Source organism: Lasiosphaeria miniovina, assembly GCF_030549165.1.
Source record: "Lasiosphaeria miniovina strain SMH2392-1A chromosome Unknown B0T26scaffold_8, whole genome shotgun sequence".
In the NCBI taxonomy this organism is placed as follows: domain Eukaryota; kingdom Fungi; phylum Ascomycota; class Sordariomycetes; order Sordariales; family Lasiosphaeriaceae; genus Lasiosphaeria; species Lasiosphaeria miniovina.
The window spans coordinates 1,632,077-1,650,971 of record NW_026848227.1 but is presented as its reverse complement, the minus strand read 5'-3'; the positions used below and the strand labels follow the sequence as shown (position 1 = coordinate 1,650,971).

At 54.4% G+C, this 18,895-nt stretch overlaps 5 protein-coding genes across 5 annotated transcripts; 1 reads left to right on the top strand and 4 right to left on the bottom strand.

Moving 5' to 3' along the window:
- Positions 1-3,994: 3,994 nt before the first annotated feature.
- On the bottom strand, positions 3,995-5,610 carry B0T26DRAFT_756921 (uncharacterized protein; the record flags this gene model as incomplete). The annotated part of the gene is made up of 4 exons (XM_060446179.1): positions 3,995-4,450; positions 4,619-4,762; positions 4,801-4,898; positions 5,187-5,610. 4 exons carry the CDS (start codon positions 5,608-5,610, stop codon positions 3,995-3,997), a joined length of 1,122 nt encoding a protein of 373 aa, XP_060290219.1.
- Positions 5,611-6,985: 1,375 nt separating this feature from the next.
- B0T26DRAFT_496135 (uncharacterized protein) lies at positions 6,986-7,694 on the bottom strand. Its single transcript, XM_060435349.1, has one exon. The coding sequence runs from the start codon at positions 7,511-7,513 to the stop codon at positions 7,034-7,036; it is 480 nt and encodes a 159-aa protein (XP_060290218.1). The 5' UTR covers positions 7,514-7,694; the 3' UTR covers positions 6,986-7,033.
- A 1,982-nt stretch (positions 7,695-9,676) lies between these two features.
- B0T26DRAFT_876365 (uncharacterized protein) lies at positions 9,677-12,217 on the top strand (the record flags this gene model as incomplete). The annotated part of the gene is made up of 5 exons (XM_060448105.1): positions 9,677-10,185; positions 10,257-10,329; positions 10,580-10,676; positions 11,609-11,825; positions 12,082-12,217. Exons 1-5 carry the CDS (start codon positions 10,130-10,132, stop codon positions 12,215-12,217), a joined length of 579 nt encoding a protein of 192 aa, XP_060290217.1. The 5' UTR covers positions 9,677-10,129.
- A 1,113-nt stretch (positions 12,218-13,330) lies between these two features.
- On the bottom strand, positions 13,331-13,988 carry B0T26DRAFT_681041 (uncharacterized protein; the record flags this gene model as incomplete). The annotated part of the gene is made up of 2 exons (XM_060440594.1): positions 13,331-13,543; positions 13,701-13,988. 2 exons carry the CDS (start codon positions 13,986-13,988, stop codon positions 13,331-13,333), a joined length of 501 nt encoding a protein of 166 aa, XP_060290216.1.
- Positions 13,989-14,720: 732 nt separating this feature from the next.
- B0T26DRAFT_731057 (uncharacterized protein) lies at positions 14,721-15,246 on the bottom strand. Its single transcript, XM_060443033.1, has 3 exons — positions 15,167-15,246; positions 14,994-15,082; positions 14,721-14,915 (listed from the first exon to the last, which is right to left on the bottom strand). Exons 2-3 carry the CDS (start codon positions 15,044-15,046, stop codon positions 14,732-14,734), a joined length of 237 nt encoding a protein of 78 aa, XP_060290215.1. The 5' UTR covers positions 15,047-15,082; positions 15,167-15,246; the 3' UTR covers positions 14,721-14,731.
- Positions 15,247-18,895: the final 3,649 nt, after the last annotated feature.

Sequence of the window (18,895 nt, the reverse complement as noted above, 5' to 3'; positions counted from 1 at the left end):
TCCGATCTGCCAAAACGAAACGCAGCGGTGAGACGTGGGTGTCTGGCACCGTGAAAGGGCATGGTCGTGGTGCTAGTTCGCTAGTTCGCTAGTTCGCTAGTTCTTGGGCTTTCCGACAGAATGTCCGACAGACAGTCCGACATGTCGGGAAAAGCCGGCAGCGCACGACGAGGCATGTATGTGTTCTCCGGATATCCCCGTCCGGCCGGTACCTGGTGCCTGGGATATTTAGCGGGACCAGCCTCAAGCTCCCCCCGATGCACGCGTGCTGTTGACCCTTGATAGACCATGTGCGGCGTGGTCGCAGTGCCTGAGCCTCCGCCACGGCACCCTTGGCCAAATTTCTGGACCGCAGTAACGCAACAATAGTCTGCTTACCCCGCTCCCGCCGCGTGTCAGGGCCAAATCTCCCCATGTGTTAGACAATCCGTAGCTCGGCGGGTCCGCTGCCAGCGCTCCTCCTTATTGTCCAGTCGACCGAGTATCCAATCGGGGAGGTCGGCGACGCAGGGCAATAGACCCAGGCCTGAAGCGAGCACAGTACTAGACCATGGGGCACGCACTGTCAAATGAAGCCCTGAAATACAGCGCCCGTTTCCCCGCGGATTCCTCCGTACCTGCCCTGTCCTGCCGCCGAGTGCGAGTAGGGATGCACGCGCCGAAGCCGTGAACCTTTTAAATCCGACTCCGCACCCCCACTATCGCCTGATGCTGATTCAGAGCCCGTGTGCTCCAGAGTCGGCACGGTCTTACGGACTGGCTCAAGCTGCGTTTCTGGCCGGCGAAAAGAAAAAAAAAAAAAAAACAGAGGAGGCCAAATTGAGCAAGAGGAAAGAAATACTTTTTTAAATATTGCCATGGACGGGGATCGAACCCGTAGTTTCGCCGATCGAACAGAAGTAGGATGACGGTAATGTTTCCGATACATGACCGTAACCGCTGACACGCACTACCATGGCCAAAGGGAAGTAGGTTATAAATCTTGCGTCGCTGGCTTGCACCGGCAGGCGTGAGGCAGTCAGGAGCCATATTGGGGCACGAATGGGTGCCTCGGAGACGGCCACGTAACGAAATTCTTGCACCATCTTCGCCCCCTTCACACGGTCCGGCCAATCGCCCGATCCGTCAGGTAAGAAGGCACAAATCGACAAATCGGGAGGAGGCGGGGCTCCGGAGTCGTCCGAGTCTCCTGCTCCCAGAATCAGTGCTTGGCGTAGAAGCATATGGCGGTGGTCCCGTCGCAGACGGACAGATCGGTGGATATTGGGCTTGGGGGCCCGAGCGGTCGATCCGTTGGGTGTCCGGGATGGCTCTCGTCAGCCTATCTTCGGGTCCACCGTCCGCCGATAGCTACCCCGCGCCTCGCCTGACGTTGCCTCAAAGCCAGTGTTTCCGCGCACGAAGCCGAGGAATCCGGCCGATTGACCAATCCATCTTGATGTCAAGACAAAGGGCTTTTGCTCATCCACACCAGCGCCAGAGCCCCACTTGGCGAGAGATTGCCCAGCCGGCCAACTTTGAGATGATCTGGCCAGTCAGTAGCAGCAGTTTGGCTTATTTTCTTTTTTTCTTTTTTTTTTTTTTTTTTCGGAGAAAGAGAGGCCATTTTCCAAGTCCCGGAAATTCCAAGGTGGTGAGCCCGACAAAACATGGCTCCGAGACAAGACTGGTTTCGAGGGCTTCGCTACACAGCCTGGGCTTGTAAAAAAAAGAAAGAAAAGACACTTCCCAAATGAAATATGCGTGAATCAATTCTGGGTCCCAGTTCGAAACCCTGCAACGTCTCGGTTTGAAGACAACATTGATCGGACTCGACGGCTGACCTGTGTGTAGTAGACCTAGACCGTTCCTAGAACCACCAACCCATCGTCAGTAATCAGCGTCCGACACACGCGGATCTGAAAACGGTACTGTGCACAATCCAAAGTAACTTATGTTCATGCGCTTAGTTGCAAAACCTCGACTTCCAACGGAGGAGTCCATAACGGGCTCTTCTTTGAACAAGCCCCGCATCTATATCGAGACGCTCATCATGGCCGTCATCGTGGCAAAGCAGCAGCACTCTGAGCGTCCCCAAATCCGGAAACCTACTGTGGAATTCGGATATCGGATCCTCGTAGCAGTCCGGCCTTTGCTCTGACAGCAAGTGGCTGTTGAAGAGAGTCCTGAATCCATGCTAGCGTCAGATGCTTGATGTTCATTGATCTGGGCACATCCGGCGCCAATGATACGTTGCTCTTAGTCTTGGGGCCAGTATAGGTGGGTGCTCCGTCCCTTTCTCCCGGTATTTACTTTCATCAAATCTTGCCCTACATATCATCACCCAACGGTCGAAACGTTCCATCTCCTTTGCGCTCAAATGCTCCTCGATCGCCCGCTTAGCTTCCTGATAGAGATGCATTCTGAAGTACTGGTGATCCAAAAAAGATCACAAGGGCACTGTCGTCCTCTAAGATCTCGAACAGGCCGTCTCTTCGAGAACTTGCATCATCACGACCTAGTTCTGTCAGTAAAAAAGATGGGTTACGCTGGGCGACAGCTACGCAACAGGATCAAAGCAACATGTATGTGATCGGCGCATGCCGCCATAAAGAACTTAAATGGATTACCCGGTTCCGTATCGACTGAACTCTAATGGCGAGCGTGCGCAGTGCTGTCATGCTTCTATTTCAATGGCCACTTCACGCGTACGATATGCCGGCGGGCTGTTCCGAAAACGAAGAAATAGGAGAGGGTATGATACAATGTACTGCAAGGGCCGGAGCACTAGAGGATCAGGACGAGCAGGCAGGTGAGGCTAGTGAAACGATGGGGAGAAACGGAAGCTCAGAGGCCAGACAAGAGGCTTCCCAAACTTTGGTTACGATGGTGGAGGAAAAACAAAACCCCCCTTTACCGTCCGGGACTGCTACACTGTACACACCTCCTGGGGGACTAGACTTTGTCTCAGACATTGTGACGCGCGACCCAACTGGACCAGCGGCCGTCGCCGACTGCTGTTGACCCCGGACTTGAGCCAAGGCAGCGTGACAAGGTGGCGCCGGAATGCACCATCGGGTGGATAGTCCGTAAAGGCATAACAGAACTAACTAAAATACGACGGCTGAAGGGAGCGTACCGGCGAGAGAAAACATGCAAGCCCAAATCCCAAGAGGCTGCAAGCGGAGGGGCCGGGTTGGAAACAGCGCTCGCTCGTTCACTGAGACGCAAGCCTGCCGCGTGACACGGGAGACAAGAGTGAGCACTGCAAAGACGGAAAAAAAGGGGGGGGTACAGGCTCACAGGGGCGAGGCGAGGCGACCGAGCAGAAGGATCAGCCGCAGGGGGGCAAACACGCATCCCGGAATCCGGGGCAAGATGCCCACGCGAAGACTTTGCATACGGGTAGCGATGTGTCGCTCTTGGGCGTTTCTGCATGCCCGCATGACCGCCCCGTCCGACAATTTGCGCTAGAGCAAGGGGACTTTGAAGAGCGTGGTAACGGTGCCCATCCGTCATGACGCCGAGGACTCTTCCGTGTTCGGTGTCGTATGGGAGGAGTTGGGATTTCCTGGAAAGATATTTTTTGGGCTCCACGGAAAACTAGCCGAGTGAGGGATCGGGTTTGAGGAGAATTCTATCTCTCGGGCCAGCAATGGCTCTCTGCAGCGGCCCTGAAGATGTAGGACAAGACAGCCGTCTATCTGTTCACCGAATGGAAATCGCCAGACGCCCAAACGGTCGGAATGAACCCAGACCCTGCCCACGCATTTGCCGCTTAATCGCGGCTTGCCTATCCGATCTGACTTTAATGCTTCCACCACCCCAAATTCCCAGGCCCAGGCAATACCATAAGCCATGCGAAAAGCAGGCTGCTCTGTTCACTCCACCAAGCGTCTCCCGCACGAATCTCTCCAGACGTACGCAGCATTCCTAGCCCGCCGCCGGCGCCGCCGCAGTTCCCCAGAGAATCTCCCAGTACCATGTCTCCTAACGCGAGCGTCCCGGCCACGTATTATAGCAAAGCGTGCTTGTGATTGTTGCCATCATCGCTGAACCCAGCTGCGACGGGCGGAGTTGCCATCGTTGCCCACCTTGAGTCGCCGCCTTCCGGTCCTGGGCCGGTGCTGCTCGGGTCGCCCTCCTTCGTGTCTGGGCGGAGGCTCCTCCGCCAAACGACGCCCCCGATGGTCAGGACCGCGGCCGCTAGGATGGTGTGCGCGACGGCGGCGGCGAGAATGCTGGCCCAGAGGAGGCGGAGATTGCCGGGCGAAAAACCCGACCGAGAGCCACAGGAGGATGAGCCGATTATCGAGAGGGCCTTGCTGATGACGAGGAAATAAGCATACCTCGCCCGCCAGTCACGCCCCAACCTCGAAACGGCGTACCACGAGGCAAGGAGCGTGAAGACGAAAAGCCCCGAGTAGATTGCCGCCACGGTCATCAGAATAGGTGGTGCTATGAAGCTGAGCTGCAAATCGTTAGTACCACAGCACATGTTTTTGCGACAGCGAATAAGTGGGAAAAGAGACAGCTTACTTCCGGCATCCAGGATGCCTCGCCAGAACTCAACACCTCAAGCGCCGTCTTGGGGGGGAGGCTTTGACGCGAGGTGCCCAATTTAGTCTTGCAAAGATACATAGGTCCGCTGCGCGAGTCTCATGAGAAGGACGTTCAGAGGCATGATTTCGGCCGTAATGTGCTGCATCTCGTCTTCGGGGAGGTCGTTTATCGAGGTCGACACGGGCCCCGCCACCCGGGCCTCCGTGGAGGAACTCGCTGTCTACGTCCATAGGTGTGCCAGCACCGCTGTTGGCGAACGACGGGTTGTCGGGGTATTGCCGCAAGCCCCTTGCCATTGTCCGGAGACATCTCATGCTTCGCGACGTCGCCATTCACCCCGTCGTCCAGATATCTCTCTATCGTGGTTAGTCCGCACCCCGTTCTGTAAGCCGTTTCCCATTCTGAACGCGCCGCCCATGCTGCGCTATGCGCTCTTGGCCGCGCTCTGAGCCCTTCCTCGCCCTTTCCCGGACTGTCCCCAATATCCCCTACGAAGCGACTGGCGTCTGGGGAAGAATGCGTCGCGGAAAGTAAATAAATAGACGGAAAGACCGAGCCTGACCAATTTCATATGGCGTGCGCGGCGCGAAATGCGAAAGTCCGGTGAACCAGGCCTGATTGGTAGTAGATTCCATCTTTGTCACCATCGGTGGTGATCGAGTAGGGAGGAAGTAGATTTTTTGGTCCGTAGACGGTCCCTAGCGTCTGTCTCAAATCAGAGGCAAAGCGCAAGCGGCTCGACCGCCCATAACCTTTCTCGTCGACGCTTCTGCGATAAAAGTATCGGTGACTGCCACGGTCAAGACGCGCAGCAAGAAAGTAATACTGGGCATTGATCTGGCCGTACGCTGCAGGCGTGTGAGCTGCGCACCGGGTCTTGTACTGCACCCTGCTGACGGGGCAGAAAGTCGCAGGAAGAGGAAGAATGAGGGGGAGAACACGCTGGCGGACGGGCAGGTACCTGACGCGCTTGTGGTGGGCGTCCAACAAGGTCCACTTCCATCCGCCGTAGGCTTTGAACCGAGACTCGGTTGAGTTGGCTGCCGAATCACAAAAGTTAGCAGCCATGAAATGTGGCCCGTCCACCTAAAGAGGTCTAGCAACCATAATACAACCTTGTCTTATTTGACCGTGCGGTGACATGTGGGCTTGACACGGCGACTATCGATAGTCCTGAGCTGCAAGATCAAGTTGAGTGCTCGTTCCTATTCCCCTCTGTCCTTTGCCTTCATCTATTGTGGTTGGTGGTGACATCCATCCCTCTCTCTCCTTTGCCTTCTCCTTATTTGTACTGTTATGGCTGGTGGTGACCATGTCAGTCCCTCTCTCGTTGCCTGCCTATTGTTCGTGCTGCTGACGGCTGTTAGGGAGGGGGCGTGTCGTTTGCCTTATTCTCGTTCGTGCTGCAGCTAGTAGTGCCACCATGTCAGTCCCTCTCTCGTTGCGTGCTTCTTATTCGTGCTGCTAACGGCCGTCAGGAAGGGGGCATGTCGTTTACCTTCTTGTTTGTACTGCTGTGGCTGGTGATGACCACGTCAGTCCCCCTCTCCTTTGCCTTCAGCTGTTGTGGTTGGTAGTGACTATATCAGTCCCCTTCTCTCCTTTGCTTTCATCTATTGTCGTTGGTGGTAACATTCCCCCTCTCTCCTTTGCCTTCATCTGTTGTGGTTGGTGGTGGCCATGTCATTCCCTCTCCCCTTTGCCTTCTCTTGTTCGTATAACGAGTTTTCCGGGCAGATTCGTAATATGGGTTTAAATTAAAGCTGGAAAGATATCGGCGCCGCTATACTCCCAGGCTATTCTGGACAAGACGGTTCGAGAAACCCCAGAAACCCGACGACGATCCGATCAGTATTAGATCCGAGCTAAGGCTAAGATATACGATTGATCGGGATTCGGTCGGGATGAGAGACGGGAGCTGATATATAATACGACAAAAGCCGGCATTCTTAATACTAGGGCAGCGTTGGAACAGCCGATTGTCTTGGCCGCCGTCTTAGCCGCCGTCTTGGTCGTCTTGGTCGTCTTGGTTGTCTTGGTCGTCTTGGCCGTCGCCTTCGCCATTACCTCGCCCCCAGCCCGAGACTAGATACCCAATGCCCTATTATATATGTCTCAGGCGTCTTTAGGTATATTCCCAAAATCCCGCAAAATTGCGATACTGGTCCCTACAGCGACGGTAGGCTGGGCCGCGGCACCGTCGGGCTCCAGCGTGGCCGCATTCAAGGTCTCGAACCTCGACGCCACGGGAATAACGGCAACAGTGCTCGTTCCAATCGATAAGCCGACGCTGGCCGCCGACTTCACCGCCGGCCACGTCGAGGCCGGGGACATGTATTAGTTGACGAGAGAATTGCTCGTGTCAGACGAATTAGGACGGTTTTTGTTAGTAACGAGACTCAGAGTAAGAATGTACCAATATTGCTATTGTTATGATGCCCTCGTCTCGTCTCCTGCCTAGGCTGGTACGAGGATCATGACGCCATGTGCTCTACCGGCGCCCATTCCCTGGGAAACCATGCTCTCGTGGCATGGCGTTGTGGTACTGTCGTGCCACTTGAGGAGGATGCCCGTAGGGAAGTGGGGAGTGGGGACGCAAAAAAGCGCGAGAGGTGCGCTGAGTGTTAGGCTCGTTGTCACGCCTCGTGGGCGGCGAACGTGGGCAGGACGAAGCTAGCCTTGTGTGCATCTCCGAGCTGTAGTACCTGCACAGCTTGGCCTCCTCCTCAGGGGTCCACGACCGCAGGGGAGCCTGCGATGGTGTTCGCGAGCACGCGAAACGTCGGCCGGACCGCGCTGACGAGAGCTCGCGCGCGCGACGTTGCTGTCGATGGGGGGGCGTGGCTTTCGCGGATCGCGTGCTCGTCGTTGTCGCATCCAGGGGCAGATGGGCGGTTGCCAAGGGCAACAAGATCAGCTCCATCGGCAGAATGCCTACGTCCATGACGCAGCAGCACGACAACGAGAACATAGGCGCCAATATCGCGTATCATATCTTTCTTCACTTCTGCCCATCCCAACCACGCCAACAGCGGGGGCGACTATTCGTTTGCCTCGAGGAATCGCGCTCCAAGCTTCACAACACTCAGGGCCCTTCGACCCCCGAACCAGCGAACGATGAAGCCCATGTGTGGGTTTCCCGGCGTTGTGATGGGCAAAGAGGTGTGGGATCGACTCCCATGTCGTCGGAAATCGAATTTCCCATCCTGCCCACCCTGTTGCTGAGCCATCTGTTGTTCTCTCTGCTGTTGCTGTTGCTATTGCTGTTGCTGTTTCTGTTGCTGTTGCTGTTGCTGTTGCTGTTCTAGCTGTGCCTGCTCGGCCTCTCGCCGCTTGCGTTCCTCCTCCTGTTGCTTTTGCTAGGGCGAGGGCGCCCACGTAGCGCAGGCGCGGCCGAAGGAATCCAGCGGCAGCGTTTACGAGTCTGCTGCGTGCTAGTGTTTGGTCTGATAGATAATTGCCCAGCTCTAGACCCAGAACTTGGAGCAGCAAGCCCGTGGCCGAAGTCATGGACGGATTCGGTTTTCTCCTCATCAAGGACGGTTTCGATCTTCAAGTCCCAAGCTCGAACAGTGTCTCACCGAGTTTGGCGCCTTTGGAAAGGGAGTCAAATAAGCAATTGTCAAATACCTCTGGTACTGAGAAGTCCATTTTGATGTTGTAAATAATAAAAATATAAGCGGATAGAAAGGTTGTGTAGGAAGGTCGGTAGGTTGCATGCGGAAAAGGTGAAAAATGAAAGAATTCGTTGGCGCCGTGAGAATAGTTCTAATTTGTTTGGCTTCAAAGGTAGTATTCGACAACCTCTAGGGTCTCTGTGAGGGCCTGGTCCTCCAGGCCTCCCAGACGCTCTGGCTAATCAGACGCCAGTTGGGTGGATCCACCCGACCAGCCAGAGCCCCACCTTGAGACGCCCTGGAAGAATCTCGCGACGGGAGGCTTTTGAGCTTCTTTTCCCTTTTCCCTTTAGTTTAGAATCTTCGTCTATAGCGCCCAATAGAGGAGTTCCGCCCTCATTCCAAGCCGGCCGTGACAGTCTCCAAATTATGTGAAATATTTTTCATGCTGATGAGGCTAAGGGTTGAAGGCCGGTTAGGGGGTGTGGTGGGGGGGATCAGTTGGGATTACGCCGAATGCTTATGCCATTACATAAGGCTAACAAGGAATTGATGCACATCTTTTTTATACTGTACTTACAGTTATACTGTATTTACAGCATAAAAAAAGATGATTAATTCCCTTTTTTTCTGTGGCTGCAGGGGCCAGACTTCACAGTTTTGATGTCCAGAGGGAGTTTTCTGAACTCTATAAAGTGAAGATTCTAATCTTCATTGAAGAGATTCTGAGCATGCCAACAAGCCCGTTCGTACTTTTCGCCAGCCCTCCCAAGTCAAGTGACCAAATCATTGACTTTTTCGCGAGTTTACTATATACACGTTGACTGGCTTAGCTATGTCTGCCTATTTGCCGAATTCGACTTCAAAAAGGGTGTCGGCAACTCGAAGAGGCACGCAGACAGGGCCGATATTACTACTCAACCAAGTATAGAAAGATAGAAGCATCGAGGAAATAACATGATTGAGGAGTCTTAGAGGACGGTGGAGAGGAGAGTGATGTGGGGAAGCGGCATTATGAGGACGAAGTTTACGAGAGTGGAGATGCTTTGGAGGATTCAACATGGCAGATGTGTGGGTGGACAATGTGTGCATTGGGGAACTAATTTTAGGAGGAGGAAATTGTCAGATAGAATGGCCTAGAAGGTTCTGGAATCTATGATGCGTAATCTTCGCCACTGGGTTTCGTCATGTAATTGCCACATAAGGAAGTATAAGGGAGAGAGTCTTTTGTGGAAAGACTGGAGGACGAGAATAAGAGCAATTCACTCTGATGCATACAATCCTAGAAGTGCTGTTGCAGTCTGACAGAAATCTCCCTACAAAACGTGTGGGCGAGAACTCCTCGGCGGGGCTAGGGCCCACATGACTAAGGCATGTGTAAGGCAACCCTGCCACAGCAGACATGTGCAGCAAGGACGCTCAGCAGAGAGAATAGCGGGGCCGGGGGACGCGGCGCGCCGGATTGCTGGAGTGGTACGCATCATCTACCAAGCGCAGCTGAACCGGCGACCTTGACGTGTTCGCTGGAGCGAGTAGGGAGTGGATAACCGGGCGTTGGTAAGCGGGTTGGTTGGATTGTGATCCGAGTTGACATTGCACTTATTGATCGGGGTTAAGTGGATACGGATTGTGGTTACGTAGGAAATGGGCTTCACTGCGCCGTGGCGTTGGCTTTCGTCACGTACCGCGTGTCTGGGAAAAAAGGCGCCAAAGTTGTATTCCATTCAATCGACACCGATCTGCATCTTGCCCAAATGCGGGGTGGTGCAATCCTAAATAATTGCGGGGTGGGTGCCATCAGGAACAAATGCGACGCTGGTGTAGAGTGACGTGCATGTGCAGAAACAAGTGCGGCGTCAGTGAGAGTGACGTGCATCTGCAGAAACAAGGGCGACGAAAACTGGCCAATCCCCACTATCTATTTCGGAAGACGTTGGGGGAAACAACCACGAAGAACCTTTATCCGCGTCATGGCGAACTATCGAACTGCCCTGTCACCAAGGGCTACTCTAGCGTCCAAATCAAGGTGCGCAAAGGGGCATGTCGAGAGCAGTTGCGCATTCACCTAGTCGGAACATGATGGCTTGCTGACAACAGTCGCCCCCCGGATACAGCGACGAGCAATGACGCGTGGGGCCTGGCGGGGACCCGGATGAGCGAGATGGCCACAGTACGGAACCCGGAACCTGAGGGAAGCTTGTTGGTACCGGTTCCTAGCCTCCCCTTCCATCCGCGTCGCAGCCGCTACGGAAGAAGACGGCCAGCGGCGCCGCAAAAGCCACTTTGTTTTTGGTTGCGGTGGAAATGCCGCGAGGCGAGCATGTCATTGATGATGGATGCCCTGAAACTCTCTTGGTGGAATATCCGCAAAGCTTCTATATTTTCCGTTTGTCTGTCTGCTGAAGAATGCTGCTGCGTAGGGCGCGGCGGCCGAGGGCAGGGCCAACCTGCAGCCCGGACGCGAGCAAGACTTCCGGCGCGGGCTTGATAATGCCTACGTCGGGCGCGAGGCCTACTGTACGAGCGTGGGGTGGTGGTGCAATCAGAAACAAATGCGACGTCGGTGTAGAGTCTGCAGGCTGGTTGCCCTGCCCAAATGCGGGGTGGTGCCGAATCCCACACGGCAGTGGGACACGCTCAAGGGTGTCCCAGGGCCCCGAACCTTGAGGCGCGGGACTCGGGACCTGGCTCTGGACTGCAGGATAACGGGACAGTTGATTGGTCTACCTACACAGATATATACGATGACCGTCCTAGATAGAGCTTGCTTCCTCAAGCAAGCAATTCACATTCACTGCACTCATACACTCTGAGTAGCATTCCAATCCGACTGTGTTTACTGTGCGATAATTGTGTTCAGTCTTCATTATTACAGACGAGTGGTTTGTATTAATAAATGGATACCGGGGACTGGCCAGTTTTCGTCCGTGGTGTAATCAGAAACAAATGCGAGAGTGATCTGCATCTTGCCCAGATGCGGGGTGGTGCAATTAGAAACAAATACGATAGTGATCTGCATCTTGCCCAAATGCCGTGTCGATCCCCGCTCCTCCTGTTATTACAAGTTTCCATCCACATGACCCATTATCAGACGCGGCATGGATATCCACGCGAGCAACAGGGCTGTAATGCCAATCGCGAATTTTACGGGCTGCGCATTCTCTCTGCTTGCTTGGCTGCTTCGCTGGCTTTGTTTGGGGCTGGTGGCCGAGACTCTGGGACCTGGGACCTGCCATCCATCCATCCATACATCGGCCTTGCTCTCCGTCTCCGTCTCGTCTCGTCTTTGCTCGCTCTATGCATGCATAACAGCAAAATGCCTACCTTCAGTGCCTTACCTTGGCTGCAATGTGCCACCCAAGGAGATGCATGTCTGTCCCCAATAGCTACCTGCCTAGATAGAAACCGGGCGGCCTCGCAGCATCCAGAGAGCCCATCTCGTCTTCAAGTTCCCGGAAGCTACCGTCTTCACGGCCATGGTGTCGTGACCCAAGACAAGCTTGAGAAGGCCTACTTTGAGAAGCACCCCGATCTCCTGGTGAAGGAACACACGCCGCATCATCATGATCGGCCTTACGACTTTTCCATGAGCAGCGACGACCTAAACAGGATTGTCAGGGACACGGCAAGCCGCGGCTCAGGTCTCGCTGTTAAGGATCCTGGGCCGTATGACCGACCACCAGCCGGCAGTCGAGCCAACAGAAGGTCGCGGAAGAGGCTACGAGATTCAGGAATCCACAAGCCGCCCCTACGAGCAGGCCCGCAAGCTTGTTACAAGGGGTCATCGTTCGAAATTCGCTCGACTGACTTCTCTGGAAGATGTGGAAGAGTACGAACGGCTATTTGCCAAGGACGAGAAAGAAAAGATGCGAAGAAACCCGAGGTGAGAGAAGAAGTCTAAGAAGAAGCAACGGTTTCCTAGCGCTGATATCTGGGAGGATGCGCCTAGTAGCGTGCACTATACTGCAGAGGTGTCGACGCCTGATTTGTACGACGAGCAGGAAAAGCCGAAGGAGAGTGCCGGTGTTGGCTGGCCGGCCACTTTGCGCAACCTGTAGCCCAGTGCGAGACGTTGGCCGATGGACACGGGCTTGTGGAAGCGCGCGCTTCGTGGGATTTGTAATGCCTCAGGATCCCTGGCTGTGCGTTTCTGTCCGTCTAGCCTGAACAGTTGCGAGTGCAGAGAGTGGACGCTGCACGTGGTGCTGGCCAGCCCGCAGCCGCCGGACCTGCGTGAACTGCACCCCGAGCGAGCTGCACCCCGAGCCGCAGCGCATCTACCGGCTGTGGCACGTCTTCCGAGGCAGGAAGAAAGAAGAGCTAGCTAGCGGCTGTTGATGCGCTGCTACGACCCCTGAAATTACAGGGACAGGCTCTGCGAGAGTTGCCGCCGCGGCTGGTTGGTGGTGGTGGTGGTGATGATGATGATGACGACGACGACGACGCCATCAACCGGAGAGTCGATAACAACAGTCCTGCTGCGGCGGCGCGGCGGGCGCGGCGTGCACGACGTTGAGGAGAGCGAGGAGGGCATTGAACGAGGAGGGAATTGAGCGAGGAGGGCATTGAGCGAGGAGGGCATCGAGAGCGAGTTCTTCAACCAGCTGCTGGCGTGGAACGTCGAGCGCAACCGCCTCCTCGCTGAGTCCGTTACTGAGAGTCTCTCGGTCGCGATGCTGTTGCGCATGATGGCCTCGAGCCGATCTAGCTTCTTGTTGCGCATATCTAGATGACTATCCAGCGTGTCCTGTGTCTCTCTGCGACGTTGACAACGCTTCACTGGACCCCGGGGAGGTTCCGAGTCAGCCAACCAGGCACACCACAAGTTTCTCGAATCCTCCCCTTTCTTAGCACCAGGGTTCAGGCATCCGGGTCCTGAAACGAATTGCCCATCTAGCCCAGACTCAGGGGGTGACTGAGCAATCTGTTTGCTTTGGAATGGTAGGTGACCTCCAAAAAAATATTGAATACTGTTATACTGTTCGCTATCATGATGCTGACAATGAACGCGTTGCGGTACAATCTTGATGTCTGATCACGGTCGGCCAGAATTAGCTTGCGCTGGCGGCGGCGGTATACGAGGTCGAACTCGAAGAGCAATCACAACGAGCCGTCATCTAAGAGAGATGGTCGGAGCCCGAGCCGGAACAAGGGCTAAGCAGACAGACAGGCTACTTCACCCGGCGGCTCCCCTCCCCGGGCGTATGCTGTTGGCGAATGTCAGTAGTTCCCTCTCCCCGGGGCAGGATGACGTGTTGGACGGCGGCCGAGTAGAAGCCGCAGAATGCCACCCAGACGCGCTGCGCTTCCATGCTGGCAAACAACACGACGAGCGATGACGCCGAGTCCAGAGCGTAGCGCCACCCTGGTGTATCGTACTCGGTCTGGGAGTGCCGGCCGCATCTTGAAAGGGAAAAAAAAGCCGTTCTGCGAAACGGGTGAGTCGAGCTCATCCAAACAAAAGTTGGAGATGCCCTTTCCGCTCCACAGCTCCATCACACCACCTTTCGATTTTCGTCTGTGTTTCTGGGTCACACGCACATGACGGCGGTGGGAAGGATTAGGGGGAGAGTGGCTGGAAAATCTGTTATCCCCAAGTTCAGCCGGGCCGAGCAGCGTGTCGATGCAGCCGGTGTACTGGTACTGTGCAGCCATGATGCGCCCGACGCGCGACCCAATGTCGCCGTCGCCCTGCAACCCGTCCCAGATTCCCGAGCTGAACTTGGACTCGGGACGAAAATGTGGACTTGCGAGCCTGGTGGACCCTAATTGCACTGGATCGTCGCTGGAATAGGGGGCCAGCCCGCCGGCCCCGTAAGGCAGCCCCATCGCTGCCGCCGCCGCCTTAGGTACTCGCCCGCGTCCGTCGTCGTCGTGAAGTACAGGTACTCGTCGTACTTTTGTGCCAACCCGTTCGTTTCCCGTGCGGGACGGTTAGGTGGTTCTCACCGCCAACCTTAGACGGCTTCGTAATAACGAAGTCTTGGCCCACAACTCATTCACTCTGGTGCACACTAGGATTTCGACCTGCAGGAACCTAGGTTTGGCTAAAAACAAGGTACGAATACCTCGCCTTGTAGTTTCAGAAAGACTAGGTACGTACGCCTAGAGAAAGACTCGGCTGGAGAGCTTGGCGACGCGAGATACCAAGTGGGCAACTTGCTACACCAACAACAACGTCCTGGGTCTTGCGCCGACAGTGTAATTGGCTGGATGGCGGGGTACTTTGATACAAGCTAAAGCGCACGCATGAACAATCCCGATTGGACGAGGTGCTGCTGGAAAGCTGGCCCCAAAGTAGGCCCAAAATCGGTTCAATGTAACAGTCTTATTGTGTGTAAAGTCTTTTGGGGTAAGTCCTGGGGCCTCCCCGCTGGGGACCCCATTTTACCCTGAAAAAGAGGGGTTTTCCTGGGCTAGGCCCAGAAGGTTGCCCTGCATGCGCCTCCAGGTCAGACTGCGGACGATTCCCGGGCTTAGTCAGGACCTCGAAAATCCAACAGGTGCGGCTGAAGAAGAGCTGCTGACATACATAATACGAGGCGTTCAGGCGGGCCAGCAATTTTCGAGACTCAACAGCACTGCAAAGACGCGCTGGATAACAGCACTGCAAAAACGCGCTGGATAATGATGCATTGGGAGCTTTGAGCAGCTGCGAATCCACGCAACCACGGCCATTCCAAGAACAAAAAATCGGCTCCGGCAAAGTGCCTGCCTGAGCTGAGGGAGAAGATTATCAAGATGATGCAATTAAAGGTGCGCCACAGGTCCTGCGTGGTTCGCGACATTGCATCTCTCCCCAACTGACACAGCACTCACTCCCCCGACGCGCAGACGATGCTGAACTGCATCGACAACTCTGGCGCATGCATCGTGGAATGTGTCATGGTTGTCAGCCAGAAGAAACACAAGCGCTTCTATAGGTGCGTGGCCTGGGTGCGTGGCCTGTCTTGTCGCTTGCCTCTCTGCAAATGTTCACTAGCTTACCACTCTCTCTCTTGCGGCAGGTGATCGAATAGTCGCAGTCGTCCAGAAACAACGAAATGCCCAGGCCGCGGGCATGTCGGTCTAGCCTCTCCTCTCCGCCGCTACCAAAGCCGAGCGCGGCGATATCGGCACGCCGTTGTCGTGCGAGCGAAGCAGAAGGTGCAGCCAAGGGATGGACGGGAGTGTGGTGCGGTTCGACGACAATAGCTTGCGTCCTGATCAACAAGGCTGGAGGCTATTGAATGGAATGGCAATAGCAGCGCCCGACCTGAGGAACTCCATCACGGTCGGTCCGGTTCTTGGTCATGGCCACAGCCGCGCCGTGGCAGTTGATGACGGAGCTGATCGTGGTTGGCATGTGAGTCTTGAGAATTGAGAGTGGTGGCTGGCTGGCTGTGATGGCGGCTTACACATATTGAACGCTCATGGCGTCAACAAACTTGATGCAGTGGCTGGGAAGCGGGCAATCGGCAAAGAAGAGCTAGCTCCTTGGACTCTTTAGTTCCCGGACTAACCGCCGGCCACGATGACGCCGATCATCAAGTTCTCGCCCATCTTAGCCATGCGATCCACCTAGCTCTTCGTCATTGCCATTGGTAACTTCTTGTGGCACTTCTTGAAGCAGTCGACCGTCTCATAGGAAGTTAGGTTGATGGTTGTGAATTGCTGCCCCGGGGCCGCGAGCTGGAGAGTTCAGGGAGTTCCCCCCAAGGGGGCACGGTTCTCGCTAGCATGTCATGGCTAGCTCCCTACAAAGTCTGAAGGCAGTCTTGAGAGAGGTATTTGAGACCCGACTTCGCCCAAGGAGAGGGAATCCTGTTGCTCGATTCCCGTCTTTGGGCGCAGGCGTCCTTTTTCTGTTGTGTTGATGGAGCATGGCCGTATATATTTCTCTCGAAGAGGCCCCTCAGTCCAGCACATCACCAGAGAGGCTCGGCATTATTGAAGCAGCATATGGAAGTGTTTGTGCTACTGTCTCCTGACGTGCTTGCATAGCTAAGTATATGGTACTCTGATCAAGGCAACCCACTTCCGCCTCAAGCGACAGGCCACACACATATTTATAAGGTAAAGAAAGGTAAAGGGTTAGTACCCACCATTTTCTTTCCAACTCTGCCACATCATACTCTAATTACTTAGTTGAAAGACATTAAACCGTTGAAATCACAACTACTACAAACACGTATGAGGTAAAAAAGGTAACCGTACTCTCTCATTTCGATACCAAGCCTAAGCGACTTAAATTCTTAGTCCGACAAGATTATCTGCAACATTTTTCAAACTCAAACCCTCTAATCCACGTGCCCGGAAGCAACGGCAGGTGGTCTTCCCAACATCATCCAGCTCAGTGCCGGGATGCGCGCAAGCACCAGGCCCGATGCTAAGTCGAGCGGCCGGCCAGCCCGAAGCGATGCACTAGCTCTGCGGCGCCTGCAGGACACGTCCAACACTATTGTGTAGGACGTCAACGACAACGTGTCGGCCACGCGGTGCCGCGGGCAGCGCCAGGCCAACGGCAGCAGCGCCTGGGTCCAGTGCCCCCCACCTGTACTGCGCTGTGGATGCCCATTACGAGATGCATTGAAGTTGGGTATTTAACATCTGGTAGAAAGGGAGAAAGAGAGCTCTATGTTGTGTTGTTTTTGCCTTGATTATTGCGAGCGCTCTTGCTCCGCTGGGACGGAAAGGCCATAACATGATATGATCTGCTGGCGTGCGTGCGATGGATCGGAACGTACTGGTTGTACTAGTTGGGCCGCGTTAAGTATATATGGTTGTGGTTGATTTGATGGGTTTGGTTAATCTGGTAGATTTGGGTGAAGACTGGAAGGTGTGTGTGTAAGGAAGACCTTTCGTCCATTGTAGAATATTCTTGTTCTGTTTGTTGTACTCGTGCCGGCCGATTAAGTTTGACACCACGGCACGGCGTGACTCAACTTCGGTCAGCGCACAACATGTTGGCCTTGGTGGGTTGGAAGAAGTTGGGGAAGTAATACGAGTGGTCGTCCCTTTCTAAAATTTATGAGGATTAATTAGCGCCTGGCAATCTGGCACGCTTACTATTCCACGTCATCTAGTGGTGCCCTGGTGATGTCTGGACGAGATAAACCTCTGCGGCCTAGTGCCTGGGCCCGAAGATTGCGCGTGAGTCAAAAGGCACATAGCAGACCGCTTTTGTTGGAGTGGGAAAATGTGCCTGATTTTATCATTAACGAGGGCGATATCATTTTATCTTTAACAATTGGAACTCAAAAGGGCCAAGGCAATATATGGTGTCGCCGTAGCGAGATTTTGATCACGGTGGGGAAGGAGGGTGGAAATTTAGATGCGAATGCCTGGGGACTGACTACAAGATACGTCTGCGCCAAGAGCTTAATTGCGAGGTTCAGTGGTTGAACTGCGAAAGGATTCAAGAAGCACTCAGTGGGTGGGGGGGGTGGCAGGTAAGGTAGGTGGTAGATACCGCAAGTTGCATCTAGCAGGCTGTGGGCAGTTGGCAGGCAGCCGGGCAACAACAGCACGGGGCAAGGACTGTACCAGACCATACGTATTAGTTTCAATACGTACCTCAGTAACAAATAAGAATGGCCGAGTGGGGTATTGGTAATGGTCGCAGCGCAGGACCATCGGTTGACCGACCAGGGGGATTCTATTCTTTCTTTTTTACATTTTTTTCTTTTTGACGCACAACATATATGCGCGCGCATCCTATTCTTCTTTACTATAAAGTTAAAAGAAATTATTAATTGACTACAACAAATAGAACCTAGCTAACCAGCGTCTTTGCAGCAAATTCATCCACGAGGTCCTTGTAATCTTCTGGCCCGTATGGCTCCGTCGCCTTGGCCAGCCAGCCAGGAGCCCTAATTAGAACCGGGTTTTAGTGTTTCTCTGTGTCAAGACGAAACCTCTCAGAAGCCAAAGAGCATGCAAAACAGTCAAGAATGAGGATACTCGCAGTGTGTGTGTGTTGATTGACGTGTGTCGAAGAAAAAGTCTGCCCCTGCAGGCCGTAGGCAGCAATGACTGAGCTGCAGTGTGCCTCGGGAAAATGTGGTTTAATTACAGTGGCCTGTGCAGGCAGGCCCTGCCCTGCACCATACCCGATTTAGGTACGTCTATCTGACACACCCCCTCAGTTGAAGCCATTCCTGGGTTCGACTGCCAAAGTAAACAAGACGGCCCCCTTCCTTTTGCCTGCCTTCTCAGTGAGGGCATCCAATCCACAAGTCTCTCGCCAAGTCAAGGTGCTCAACTTGGGGTCCCTTCTTCCTTCCTGCGCATTGCAACTAACTGCCTTGACACGTCCTGTAGGTTTATTTGTTGTACGAACCCCGTAAAGGTGTTATTTCATGTGCCCTAGGCGGTATTCCTGCCTGAGCCAGTGGTTGTGAATGTCAACATGCCGTAGGTTAGTCTTCAACTGTGAGATTTCGTCCTTCAACAGCAGAATCGTCCGTGTCTTGTCACATCGACAGTGATGCGGCCATCTTCTAGGTTGAGCTGTAATTCCTTAAGCAGCCTGCTCACATGCAGGGTTTCCTTTGTGGCCTGTGAGAGGGCGAGCAGCTCTGCTTCTGTTGTTGATGTCGTGAGGCATGCACGAAGGCGTTGACGGCGTCATACTGTAGGAGCTTAAGGTCAAAACGAGCAGCTATCGCTATAATCGTGCGAAAGGATCGTCCGGCCAGTGATGCAGCGTAGTTGCTCTCGCTAAGCTTCTTCGGCTGTTGATCTCCTCTGACGAC

Bases quoted from the DNA above. Each gene is read 5' to 3' on its own strand.
- B0T26DRAFT_496135 (XM_060435349.1), bottom strand. From the start codon at position 7,513: ATGTTCTCGTTGTCGTGCTGCTGCGTCATGGACGTAGGCATTCTGCCG.
- B0T26DRAFT_731057 (XM_060443033.1), bottom strand. From the start codon at position 15,046: ATGACACATTCCACGATGCATGCGCCAGAGTTGTCGATGCAGTTCAGC. The intron at 14,916-14,993 runs CTGCGCGTCGGG...CCTGTGGCGCAC, and splicing joins TCGATGCAGTTCAGCATCGT to CTTTAATTGCATCATCTTGA.